The sequence below is a fragment of the Neopsephotus bourkii genome, unplaced genomic scaffold (genome assembly GCF_033783945.1).
Source record: "Neopsephotus bourkii isolate Nb327-2 ecotype Australia unplaced genomic scaffold, CSIRO-AGI_Nbou_v1 NB_107, whole genome shotgun sequence".
Taxonomy (NCBI): Eukaryota; Metazoa; Chordata; class Aves; order Psittaciformes; family Psittacidae; genus Neopsephotus; species Neopsephotus bourkii.
In genome coordinates, this window is record NW_026900624.1 from 8325228 (window position 1) to 8338633 (window position 13406).

The 13406-nt window shown below is 42.9% G+C and overlaps 1 protein-coding gene across 17 annotated transcripts in view; it reads right to left on the reverse strand.

The window, feature by feature from the left end:
* Positions 1-13406, reverse strand: part of PPFIBP1 (PPFIA binding protein 1) — a 113112-nt gene that overhangs the window by 48432 nt on the left and 51274 nt on the right. For 16 of the 17 annotated variants that reach the window (XM_061359624.1, XM_061359618.1, XM_061359610.1 and 13 more), the window contains 2 exons: positions 3082-3243; positions 892-1097 (listed from right to left, as the gene is read on the reverse strand). In XM_061359624.1, coding sequence (XP_061215608.1) covers positions 892-1097; positions 3082-3145 — 270 coding nt within the window. In that variant the 5' untranslated portion in view covers positions 3146-3243. Of the gene's footprint in view, positions 1-891; positions 1098-3081; positions 3244-7146; positions 7463-13406 lie in introns of those variants that run through there. The other variant, XM_061359561.1, reaches the window with a different exon arrangement.

Below are 13406 nucleotides of genomic sequence, written 5' to 3' on the forward strand. Positions count from 1 at the left end.
CAGCCACCACTGTCGTCCTAACACCTGCAGGCTGACTTACAATCTAAAGCATGGCCCTTAGAAGTCTTGATTTCCACTGCTGGAGCTTCCCCCAAACCCCCACACCCAGACCACCAGAACACAAACCCTGCCACAGACCATGAGTACAAGGACTTGTCTTTGGCCCTGCTAGGAAGTCATCAGTCACGGGGCACATGGAAGTAAAAGCAGTGAGTCCTTCAAAAATCATGCCACGTAACTGACCTTCTGACAAGCACATTTTATTTCCTGTGGTAGCCTTCAGGCAGCCTTCACTCAAATAATATTTGATTTTCAGGAAAACCAAGCCTTGGGGAAAGATCAGGTATATTCTTGTGTATTTGACAGGTATATTCTGGTGTATTTTTAAATCAAGGTGACAAAAGCTGGCAAATTCACAAACACAGAAAATAAAAATTTGGTTTGGTATCCAGATTAAAGGGATACTGAGTTTATACCACTAACTTCTGTTATAAACCCAGTAAGGAAGCTCAGTAACAACACTGGTCCCTGTAGAAAATATGCTGCTAAAAATGCTTTTTTAGTGAGAAGTTCATACTGAGAACAACTTCTTTTCGCCCATTTAAGCATTCAATTCATATGGCTTTCTCTGAGATGAGTAACCAGACATTTTTTGCTCCCTAGATTGAGTCATAGTGGTACATCAGAGAAAGCACAGGTCAATCCACTGCAGGAGGTATCTCAACAACAGCTTTTCCAAGGCCCCACAACAGCATCTCCAAAACAAAATTTGTTCCCTTTGGTTCTTTGAAACCTACTCTAAAACTTTAAACACCTGCATAAAAAACAACTCAGGGCCTGCTGCCCGAGACAGTCTAGTTAAGACACAGGTGAAATAAGGCAATACCTTACCATTTGACTTTGGAGCCATTCAATCAGAGCCATTGCCGTTGAGTCCGGGACCTGGCAGCGTAGCCCCTCCCTCTCATCCGCTTCCATCATCTCCAGCAAGCCCCTTAAGTCCTCCACCAGGTGCAGCGCCCGCAGGCTCCCCATGAAGGGGGAGGTGGGGGACTGGCAGTCAAAGATGCCATTGGAGTACTCCAGTGCCTTTGAACCTGGAGAGACAAAAATCACATGGGGTCAGGCACAAGGCAAGCAGGTCAGACACACAGCAAGGCTGAGAAATGCTACGCAGCATTTGTTCCCAGCAAGCAGACTCAGTGCTGGTACCCAATTCTGCTTGCACCATGCAGCAATTCGGAAAACAGCAAGCCCTTGCTGGCATTCCCTGCTGGGAAGCTCCAGCAGGAAGGAGGTGGACTGATCTGACAGAGGACATGTATGCCATAACTGTGCCCTTAGGTTCAAGGCACAGGCTGGGCTCCTGCTCCTCAGGATGTAGCAAAGACATAAAGTACTTGGGGGGAACAGGCTCCGCTAATGCTTTGAGTCACCCTGTAGGGGCTGGCTGACCTAAGTCAGACAGTGATAGTGTCCAGTGGAAACTATGCTCTGCATTTTTTTATGTAGGAATATGTCATACTGCTCCAACGCCCTGGAAAGTTTCTAAAAGAATAAAGAAAATTATGAAGATAAATAAAAAGACCAAATCACTTCTACAGGAGTAGATTTTAAACCCAACAGTTTGACATGGCAGCACTCACATTTGCATGTTAATAAAGAGAAAAATCTCTTATTTGCATAAACTCACAGTATATATATTTGACCTACATTAAAAGTTGCTATATATTAAGTAAGGAAGGAAATTATGAATTTAGAATTAAGGTTGATTTAAATTAACTCAGATAATTCCAACTATAGTTTCAGCACATTGATTTGTGACCTTAATACTGTAATGCCTTGGTACAATGAGGTATTTTCGTGACAGAGCATCCTTTGTACTGTCAACTTTTTGAAACTACAGCGATATGCCATATATGCACTTCCATGAACTTTCATTCACCTCATCTTGCAAGTCACAAAATTCAAGTATTCTGCAAATTCCCTTTGAAAGAAATGAAGATGAAAAAATCCCCAGAACAGCATAGGAGTTTATCTCCCTCCCTTTGTTACACTACTTTATAGGTCTGTACAGACATATGGATAAATGAAGTCTATGGTGACTTACACATCCCAACATCGCATTTTATTTTTATATTAAACCTCATCCTGCCATAACCAACTGAAGCTCTTGGACACACGGATACATGATCAGATCCAAATACCAGTATCTACTTATGGAAATTACTAAAGTCACAGCTTACATGTATTTTTAGAGATCATTACGATCCAACTGAATCCACTTTACATGTGTTCCTGCTATGTGTCCTTAATATCTTTCAGAAAACTGCAGAGAAAAGTCATTATCAAACAAAGCACGCACTGTATGGTTATTTTTTCCCCAAAGGGAAATCAAGTGGAACTATTAAAGACTTTATAACCATGTTGCTATTCCTGCAGACTATTTTTTTTTTTCAGTTTAGGTGGCTGTTTGTATAACTCTGCTGGAATAAAACTATTAACTTCTTGCTGCTTTGCTCCTCTGTGTTTTGTACTTATTTTCTAAAGCACCAGACCCACCTTCAAAGCAGAGGCTGTATACTTTGCAATACCTCTCCTTGGTCCACTTACAATTTACAGGTACTTATAAAAAACTTGGATGTTCAAGGCAGCACCAAATCAAATGTCTGGGCCCAAAGCATTCCAATTTTGAAAAAAGGAAAATTCATGTTTTAACTCTCTTTAACTGAGAGAAGTTCAGAGTAGTTCAACCAACTTACTCCTTCTGCCTTGCAGCAGCTCTTTAAACACATGCATCCTGGTTTGAGGCGTGCCTTGTCCTTGGCTTTCATGGCGCTGTGTGCACTCAATCACTTTAAGCAGCATTTTGATAGATGGCAGATGAAAAATTACAGTCCATTTAGCTGTGTCTGTGTGTGAGTCTGTGCAATCCCTCCACTGTATTTACCTGTAATCTCTAAACTATAATGGAAGACACCAAACACTATTACCAGCACATTCCTTTCTCACCCTGAAACTCTGCCCTCCAAGAAAGGAGGACTGGAACAGCTAAATGAACAAGTGGCCCCAAGTGTTTACCTGCTATAATGCCATCCATCTGCTCCAGAGCCGCAGCGAGCATGTCACTTGCATCACTCATCATCTTTTCTCCTCTCAGGAACGATCACCAGTTACACCATAAGGAGCAATCAAACACCAATAGCGCCAGTGGGATCCAGAGCCTCAAGTCTGCAATTTAATCTGCAAAAGAGAATTTAATTTCACTGCATGTTCTCTGAATTCAGACACCACTGTCACCAGAGCAGCAGGAAGACTGGGGCTGTTTGCTGACCACAAGACCTGGAGGTGTTCCATCACCAGGCATGAACTGGCATCAAAGAACCAAACCACCAACCCAATAATCCACTTCCTATGTTGGTCAACCTGTGGCCTGCTTTGCCTACAGGTCCATAGCACTGAAGGGACATACCACAGAGCACCTCAGAATACCACACGGCACTTCACGGAAGCTTGCGTAGAAGACACAGTCCTTTGATCACTAAAAGGAAGCTGCAATTCAGCAGTAAACCATGTGTCTATCTGATATATTTTTTTTCTCCCCAAGAATTTGCTGGTATAAAAAAAAGAGAAGTCTGACCATTTGCCCAAGATTTCTGGATGTCTAACAACCCAGAAGTACCAGGAATGCAACTGTTTGCCTACAGGCAGGATATCTCAAATGCCCATGACTCACTGAGCATTCAGAGACTACCTCTCCAAAGATGCTGCTCTGAGTTTAGCAGAGATTCACGCCTTACTGGTGCAATCTGATTTTACCCTCAAACTTCTGAAAGCCAGAATTGGTCCCCAGGAGAGTATTTCCAGCAGAGTCTGGAAAAGCAAACCTACCTGACCTGCTGCCTAGGCAGGTGAACTTGTAGGCCTTAAATCCCCATGGGCTACAAGTTCAGCACATACTTAGGTACTTTGCTGGAGTGGAGCTGCAGAGGTCAGAGGTGGACCTCCACCCCAGTACAATGGACACACAAGCCACAGAAATAGCCCAGATTGCCACGGCTTTAATCTAGGACACATGAGACTACTTCTGCTATAAATACAGTTAGGGAACAAAGCTAAACAAACACCAGGAAGGAAAACTCGCTTTAACCTTTTGCATACCCTGCCATTTGTTTTTTGTATTAGGCCGCACTACTGCTGACATTTGCCCCAACATAAGCAATTAAGAAAGTTGTTCACAGTACCTCTGGCATAAGTCCTGGAAAAGAGCCTGCTAAAAACCAAACCAAAACACAAATTCATTCAGTTTTTCCTTCCTACGAGTCACCTCATTGGTTTCACCCAGCTGAAGTAGCCAGTTAGCTCTGCTGAAATGCTATCCTTAAAATGCCAACATTTCATCCTCCATAACAAACTTTGATTACACGAAGTAGGTTCAAACCCTAAGGTAACTTTTGAACACAGACTACCATGCTTTCAGCTAGTGCCTTGCTATATTATTTAGGTAATAGAGTAAGAAAAGCCAAGAGAACTTTAAAACATCAAAACACCTGTAAGTTAAGGTGCTGAAAACTTAAAAAATGCATTAGCATAGTAACTGAAGACTTCCAACCTTCAAAAAGGAAGCCCCCAACTTTAAGCACAATGTAAATACTAAAATTCAAAGAGTACAATACCTGCCATAATATGCAGATCCTGCAAGACATTAGGTCCAGTGTCTCTACGCCTAATAAATATGAGCAGAAAACACACCTTTTGCAAACTCATTCACTTGGGCAATACTGAAGAGAGTCTTGGTTTTTCTCCTTTAGGGTATCTTGGTTCCGATAATCAGGTCCTGCTCAAACATGGGTGCCTATGAACACAGGCAGGGTGTGAACAACCACGGTAGATTTCCCTCTGAAGGCAAAGAGCACACGGAGAACGTCCAGGGCTGCTGCTGGCCCAAGCAGCTGTCCTCACAGCTCTATATCACAAAGGACCAATGATGCAAAGCAGCCATAAACCCACAACATCCAAATACTGTTTGGGAATCAGAAGTGCCTATGATATTCCCTGATGTGCATAAACACCTCATGGGGGAGTAAAGTACACGGAGCCAGACTCTTCTTACTGGCGCCTAGTGGCATGACAAGAGGCAATAGGTACACATTAAAACACAGGGAATTCCACTTAAGCATTAAAGAGGGAAAAAAAAACACCACCAACAAAACCAAACAAAACCATCAAAAAAATCCACCTTAAATAAAAAAAAATAAAATTTAAAAACTTTATTACTTCAAGGACAGCTGAAAAGAGTTGCCCTTTTGGGGGTCCCCACCCTTAGAGTAACTCACAGCCCAACTGGACCCTGCATGGTGCAGTCTGCCCTGGGCACCCATCCCTGCTTTGAGCAAGGATGAGACTGCCAGTAGTGCCCTCCCATCTCAGCCATCAGTGAGCTCAGTGCAGCCCACAATCAAGCATTAAATACAGTACTGAGCAGGCTGCTTAGGAAAAGCTCATTGCAGGCTAAAAATGCCCTAAGGAACAGAGTGCTTCCTAATCACGTTTGTTCACAGTGCACCCCTTGTTTCTCACCTTCTGGTTAGGAAAGACATTAACTGGGGGCAAGGAACTGATAATTTACACTTGCATAATAAAGCCATGGCTCATAGGCACAGAAAAAATACCATTCTTGTGCTTCATCCAGGCACAACCAGCCCTCACGTTTCCAAAAAAAACCCACTCCTTGCTTTTCTTAAACAAGGGTTTTCACCACTGTTGTCAAAAATCCCTAAGGCAGCTCTACTGGTGAGAGCACTAGTGTCAGGCAGTGGTACCAACAGCATCCAAGAGACCACCGGCATTTACCCCTCTGTTACCTGTCCTACCTCCAAGGAAAGACAGGCAGTCTGCACAGTGCTTCGTCCACTGCTACTGCAAAAGGAGCCACACTGCTGAGAGCAACAGTGAAATATTTTAAGATAAAACTTAGTGAAGCAAGACCATGCAAACACATTGATCTCCAAAACCCCTTCCACCACTCACGGAACATCTGCTAGCAGCCTGACCAAGCCTACAGCTGAGAAACTTGGCAAGATGAAATAAAAGAACAAAAAGCCCCCAGCCGAACAGCTGGAGATTGACACAACAAAAATCCCATTTTCATGGTTATTTGGTCCTAAAAATGGTCACTGAAAACTAGCCTGGAACAGCACATCCTGCTCTGGCCACCTTCCCAGCAGAGTGTTAGCACTCTAGGACTGCATCTAGCAGTCAGGAAGTAAAGCTGCTGTAATAGAAAAATAATATTGGATGCATCCTTCCCCACTAAGGGCGTAGAATTGCTTTTATGCTTTGCACACCATCACGAGCACATGGGGAACAGATGGGCAGGAGGTAAATCAAAGACCTTATACACCAACAGACCAAAGAACCAAACTGCATGGAAAATGAAAAGACAACAAATGGCAGGAGGAAGAGGGCGGAAAAGGGGGGGTGAAGACAGAGTCAAAGAAACAAAATTATTACACAGAAGTCGCATATCATCAGCCCTTTGTGGATTACAGGAGAAAGGACAATATTGAAATACCAGTGGATTAATCCCCATGCCTACTGAAGAGGCACAAAGATCACCTGACTTCGCAAACTTTTGAGGAGCTTTGGCTGACCAATTAACACAGCAGAGCTTTCTCAATAATGTATGTTCCTTCCTACTCTTTCCTTTTTACGGCTTTGGTCTAATGGAAATAAAACCTAAGAGAAAACATAAGGCTTTGGGTCTTTTTGCTATCAGTGATTAAGGAAATCTACGCAATCAGGTAACACAAATGAAAATCTATCTTGGAGAAGCACAATGGAATTCCTTTGGAAAATGATGAATAGATAATATTTCAGATGATGTCAAGCAGTTTAAATTCCTTGCATCCACAAAAGTACAAAAAAAAAAAAAAGGAAAATAATCATCTTAATACAGATGGATAACACAGCAGATGAATGAGAAAACAAGGTGCACACAGGAGACAGAGAGGCAGACACACAGAATCCACCCCTGGCATAATGCCATTGAGACTGTGTCTGAGAGGAAAGTACTGACTGTACCCTGTCTGACAGACCATTGAAAATAAGTTTTCCCTTGCTTTCCAAGAAAATGATGACACTTACCTTCCTGGGTGCACAATCAGTGCAAGATGGGGCAGGAGGGTTGTTTTTACAGAGGCAGATCCCCCTCTTATTGCTCCCAGCTGAATACCTTGTTCATGCCCACAAGAACAAGCATCTCTTCATTGAGGCTGTACTTACAATCCACCATTAAAAATAACAATAAACCACAAATGCAGCTACCTCCACTATCAGTTCTGATTAATCTTGTCACTAGCTGGCATTTCTACCATATCCCTGGCTGTTACAGAGATGATGTTATTTGGTCTTGTTTAATGTCCCTTCCTCTGGTTTGAGCACACGAGCCGGTTGCTAGGGCTATGCTGTTCACTTTTCAGTAGGTGGAGATTTTTTATTTTTATTTTTGAATGACATATAAAGCCTCCAGCTACAGTGCTCGTGAAGATGTACTGCGAATGACTTACAGAGAAAACAAAACACTGCCCTGCAAATAAACCCAAGGAAAGCCAGAAAAAAAACAAGGGGCTTTGAGAATAGGAACTGCAGTCTGCTGAATGCAAACAGGAAAGCTGCTTGAATACAGATTTCAAAATCAGATTTTTAATTAAAATGGAAGACTTTAAAAAAAAAAAGTAAAAAAAGTGCTTAAACATGTTACATACGTAGGAAATCACAGTTTTCCCTACCCAGAGGCTGCCTCTTTCCTAGATCAAACACCACACACAGAGGTATCTTGGGGCAACATCTTCAAGCCTATTTTTTTGTTTGTTTTAATTTTGGGGTAGTCTCACTCTGATGTCCACCTGCAAATGACACTACACTTGAAAACTCAGAGGTTTGCAGAGCTGAGCAGGATCAGCTGCCTGCTAGCAGGTCTGAAAGCAAAAAGCAGACACTATGCCCTGCATGCAGCCTCTCCAGGAAAGGGCAGGGGCTGGCCTTTTCTCCCGCTCACCTTCCTCTTCCCACACATAGAATTACAGAGTGGTTCAGGCTGGAAGGGACTTTACGGATCACCTAGTTCCAACCCCCCTGCCTGCTTTGCCAATGCTCAGCATTTGGGAAAAAAGCACCAGCTACATATTATTTTTATGATATGATGCAGTAAGATGAGCAAACTGAGTTTCCGAACTCTTCCATTCCTACAGAACACTCCTTAAACCAGGGGATTTTTGGTACACAGAAATTGAAAATTTTGATTAGGGGTTGTTTCTGAGAGCTGTAGAAAGTAAAAAAAGGACCCACAAGAAAAGGCTGTTACCCCAAAGCAGTCTACCACAAAAATACAATGACAAAAAGCTAGCAAATTCAGTCATCTTTTACAGGGAGGATGGTGGGAGAGACCTGTTCTACAGCAAAGACAGACCTCAAATTTCACCTTGCTGTCAAAATTAATGTCCCTCCTCCACTCTCAGTCCTATATGAGATGACTGCATGAGAAGTCTGAAGCATCTCTCTTGCCCCTCAACAGTAAAACAACACATCCTTAGCAATTAATCAATTTTTATAAGATAAAGGTCTAGTCTATGAAGACAAATTTCAGACACATAATCACATCTATTTATTCTTTTTTTCTGGCAGGCCAGAAGATAAATACAAACATGCAGAGACTTATTTGCAAAACACATTTCAATCACAAACAAAAACAGCTTCAAGGGACTTCACTCTAAATCCCTGGCACAATTTCTCATGGGACGTTTGGAAGATGCTCAACTATAATGTCACCAGTCAGTAGCGTTTAACACTTAGTAATGAATATATTCAGCTAGTTTACACTAGAAGTCATTAACATTTATTTTAACACAAAAAATTACTCCATTTCCTATCTTCCAGGCCTGAAAGAAGAAACTAAAAAAGAAAATGGATCCTGCTGAATATACTGCTCTGGTGTTTTGCAAGAGAAAAACTAATCTAAAAAGTAAAATTAGAAATGCTGGAAATATGTTAAGAGACTAATGTAGAGAAGTATGTTAGCATGAGGCAGGGACAGGAAACTAGTTGTGTCCCAGCCATGCTTTGAGCCGCCTAATTCAGGCATTTACCCCCTTCCCCAAGGGGAGACCCTGGCCATGACATGGAGGCAGGTTTCTGTGCATGGGGAGGTATACACAGCAAACAGCTTACATGAACACCTCCCTAGCAGCCCCTGCCCCAGTATGGCTGAACAGCTATTACACAAGCAAGGAGGCCTAGTGAGAGCAAGAACGTCCTCTTGGCTGGTCCTTCCATGTACAAGTCCTCCATTCCGGAAGGATGGCTATGAGTAGCCCCGGCCCTGAAGCGGCCTTGGCCTCACCAACCTGCAGGCTCAGCACCCTCCAAGAGCCCGATACTCAACCATGCAAAAAAGATAAACATTATTATGAATTCAACCCAACCCAAACATTGGCAGAGGCTTACTTCAACTGATAATGTCTAGTTATATATATACAAATTTATTCTTGAAGTCGCTGAACTCCAGTCAATTACATCAAAGCAAAACTGTTCTTGTATTATCCAGGACTACAAAAAAAGCAACAAATGTCCCTTTGTTCCCTAACTCTAGATCCTTTCTTTGTTCCCTGAATTTCAGTATTTCTTTATTATACAATAAACGTTATTTCCTTTAACTGATAAAAATGAATGGAAGCACACTGAGGCTGAAAGCCCATCCCATAGTACATTATCTTGAGATAAAAGGTATCAAGCCATAGAAAAGACTTAAAAGCATTTTAAGAACATAAAGCACAGAAGTCCTTCCAAGATATAACTGTTTATACCTGGGAAAAAAACTTACCTCAAATCACACAACAACTTTTATTACCGGCCAGCTTAGACGTGTTCTGTACTTTGCCTTGAAATTTGTTAAACACATTAGTTGTGATGCAAAAGCTAAGCCTCAACAAGATAAGCACCCTTCAGATACTTTGACAGAGATGTATACACAGTAAACAGCTTATATAAACACCCAAAGTCTCTGAGTCAAGGTTCATGGCTTAGATTCATATCCAATTACAAAACAAACCATTTATTTTGGTCTGCAGTATTGATATCATTCTGGCTGCTTATCTCTGTTACCCTGTTCTCCAGCAGCTCTTTTTCTGTTGTAAACGAAAGGAGTTTAAAAAATAGAGCAGGTGACAGGTCATGTTGTTGTGTGATGCACAAGTGAGCTCTGTGACCAGCAGAAGACACAGAGGCAGCTGGAGCAGCAGTACCTTACCTGCAAAGCAGCTGTGTAATCCAAATACCTGTCTGCAAACACTCCTCCGACTCACTTTCACCCTTTACACAAAAAACCTCACAGATACACTTGCCTTTAGGCTGCTGACGTTTTACTGGATAACCTTAGTAAATGCCTCCAACTAACTACTCACTTTGGAGAGTCAAGAAATTAATGCGCTATTTTCTCACGTTTTCCTTGGGTCTGTTGATTAGAAAAACAATTGAGATATTCATTCCTCACCCCAAGACTGCTAATGCAAGCAAGGAAATGCCACACATTCCCCAGCAGCATGTTATTGACACGCTGTGGCCACACAGGCTATGAAACAAAAGAGGCACTGTTGGGTAAGAGTCCTAAAGGTAGTTCTTCAAAAATACCTCAAACCCACCAAATCCTGAGCACAGACCCACATTTAGATCTGATTTCATAGCTCACGCCACTTCGTTTTAATGGGCTGGATCCAGATCAAATTCACAAGCTTCCAGATTTGAAAAGGTTTGGCCTTTACATTTTGGACCTCCATGTCTATGAGTTTACAGATCCACAATTTCAGGGTTGACACAGCACAAAGCGAAAGTAGAGAGCACCCACCATGAAAAGCCCAGAAAGCAAATAAAATATATTTAGCTTGAATAGTATTTTCATATGTGCCTGTAAAACACAAGAGAAAACCCAATACCTTGTAATTCCACAGCATCAACTGTTACATGGAGAAAATTTGCATATAAAGTCCCAGCATTGCATCCTTCCCCTTCTATCTGCCTCTGATTTTGCTACCTTAAGATTTACATTTCTGGAGAAATACGTAAAAGCAGCGTATGATATCTGAAGTACATACTTTGCGTATGAGGATACTTCTGGTTTTTAAAAACCACGATATTGGAGAACTTGAGGTTGGCAGTACCATCACTGATTCACCAACAATCCCCTGACAGAGCACAATTTGCCATCTTTACCTTCTTTAAAAATAAAGCAGGGTAAAATTCAACATGGTTGAGGACTTCCTCTCCTCCCCATATCCTAGAATAGGGCTGCTTTTTGAAGAGAAAAATACAGGGAGGAAACATGAAAAATAATAAATTGGAGGCCAATTTTGTCTCTTTTTTCTCTTGCTTACCTCAAAAACATGTGAGCCTCTTATCTTCCTTTCTCCTAAAGCTCTTTGCCAATACTTGGTAGTGTTGGTAGTACCCCTGGGGATCTGAGAAAGTCTACATCAAGACAACCTGCTTTAGGCAGCATGTGACTTTAATCACTATTAAAAATGGACCTTTGAGATTCCTGAAATAGCAGATGTGCACTTCAGAACACAGACTTCAAATTCTGAATTAGTCCTCAGCTTTGAAAAGGCCTAAACAGTTCACGTGCAAGACACATTCTGAAACATGCAGGTTTGATGTCAACAATGAGACAGCAAAGGCAAATGCTGTCACCTCTATGTTTTGACAGCTGCGTGTTAACCCATTGCCAGCCAGAGCAGCCGCAGATGAAGACCCTGCAGAGCGGCACACTGCTCAGCTGCCTCTTGGCCAGAAATGCAGCACTGACAGGATGCTCTCCCCCATCTCTTTCCTCAGGAACAGCCTGAGTTTGATGCCTAGCTCTGGAGCCCCCCTCTCAAGGCCATGGTGAAGAGGCACTCACAGACATGGCCCTTCCCCAGTACTGCCCTTCCCACACTTTCTCTTGACCTGCTTCTGTCCCCCACATCTCTTCCCAGGATACAACCTCCAGTTCCTACAACACAGCCCAGAGTCCCAGAGTCGGATAACTAGGGATTTCAGTAACACTGGAGTAAGCAAAGCTTTCTTACTCTTTTTCAGCCAGGGGGTGGAGTGCTGTTGATTTTGTCTTGCTTTTTCAACACCAACATTTCAGTGCCAAGCAATGAAGGACAAACGCCAAGTGCCCTCAGCATGAGGAAAGGGTCCTTCTCTTTCTGAAGATAGGCTGAGAGAGTTGAGAGAGGTGGGCTTTTTGAGCCTGGAGAAGAGAAGGCTCTAAGGAGAACTTGTAACAGTCTCCCAGTACCTAAAGGAAACCCTACAAGAAATCTAGAGAGGGACTTTTTACAAGTGCATGTAGTGACAGGACAGGGGGGAATGGCTTTTAACTGACAGAGGGGAGATCTAGATTAGATATCAGTAAAAAATTCTTTACTGTAAGAGTGGTGAGACACTAGCACAAGCTGCCCAAGGAAGCTGTGAATGTTCCATCCCTGGGTGTGTTTAAGGTCAGACAGGATGGGGCTTTGAGCGACCTGGTCTAGTGGAAGGTGTCCCTGCCCATGGCAGGGGGTTGGAACTGGATGATTCTTAAGGTCCCTTCCAACCCAAGCCATTCTATGATTCTTCCGAATGCTGAATTGATGAGTAGCAAGCAAACAAATCCCACCAAAAAACTACTACTACAGTACAAGTTTAAGGAGCCAAACGCTGTCTGCACTGCTGCCTAACACACAGCATTACTTGGCTGGGGGAGCTGTGTCATGCTTACCCTTGGGCCAGCCTTGCTTCTCAGTGCAAAGGCAATTTTGCAGCTAGGACACAGAAACCAGCTCTCTTGCTGCCCACTCCTTCATGAAAGCCTGCAGTCAGTTCTTCTGGCTCTGAGATAGAGACATCTCCATCCTGTCTCAGCCTCTCCTTGTCAGACTGACACTTCCTCGCCATCCCTTGCAGAAAGATGTTTTCATACCCTGGAGCCCTTTGTCCTCCAGCATCACCCAAGGCAGAAAAACTCAGTGAGGTCTTGGCTGAGCTGTGGCTGGGGCTCGGAAGAGCTCACAAGAAGGAGATATCAATGCTAGGGGAAAGGAAACAATGCTAGGATGGGCTGAATGGTTATGGGGTACAAGTAATACAGGAAGGTAAGAGGACTTTCACCAGCAAGATGCAGGGAGGCAACAGGTTACCTATCGTCTTCACTTTCTTCTGCCACAGGAAAAGGAAGAAAGCTGGGAAGAGAGATGATGGCAGGGGGAAATGAGACTTCTTTCTGCTTCTTCTTCAGTAAGAGAGACCTAGAGATGGAAGGGAGCAGCCACTCTCCATTCTTTGGCCAAGTCTCCATGCATATGTGGGATAGGGAAATATCC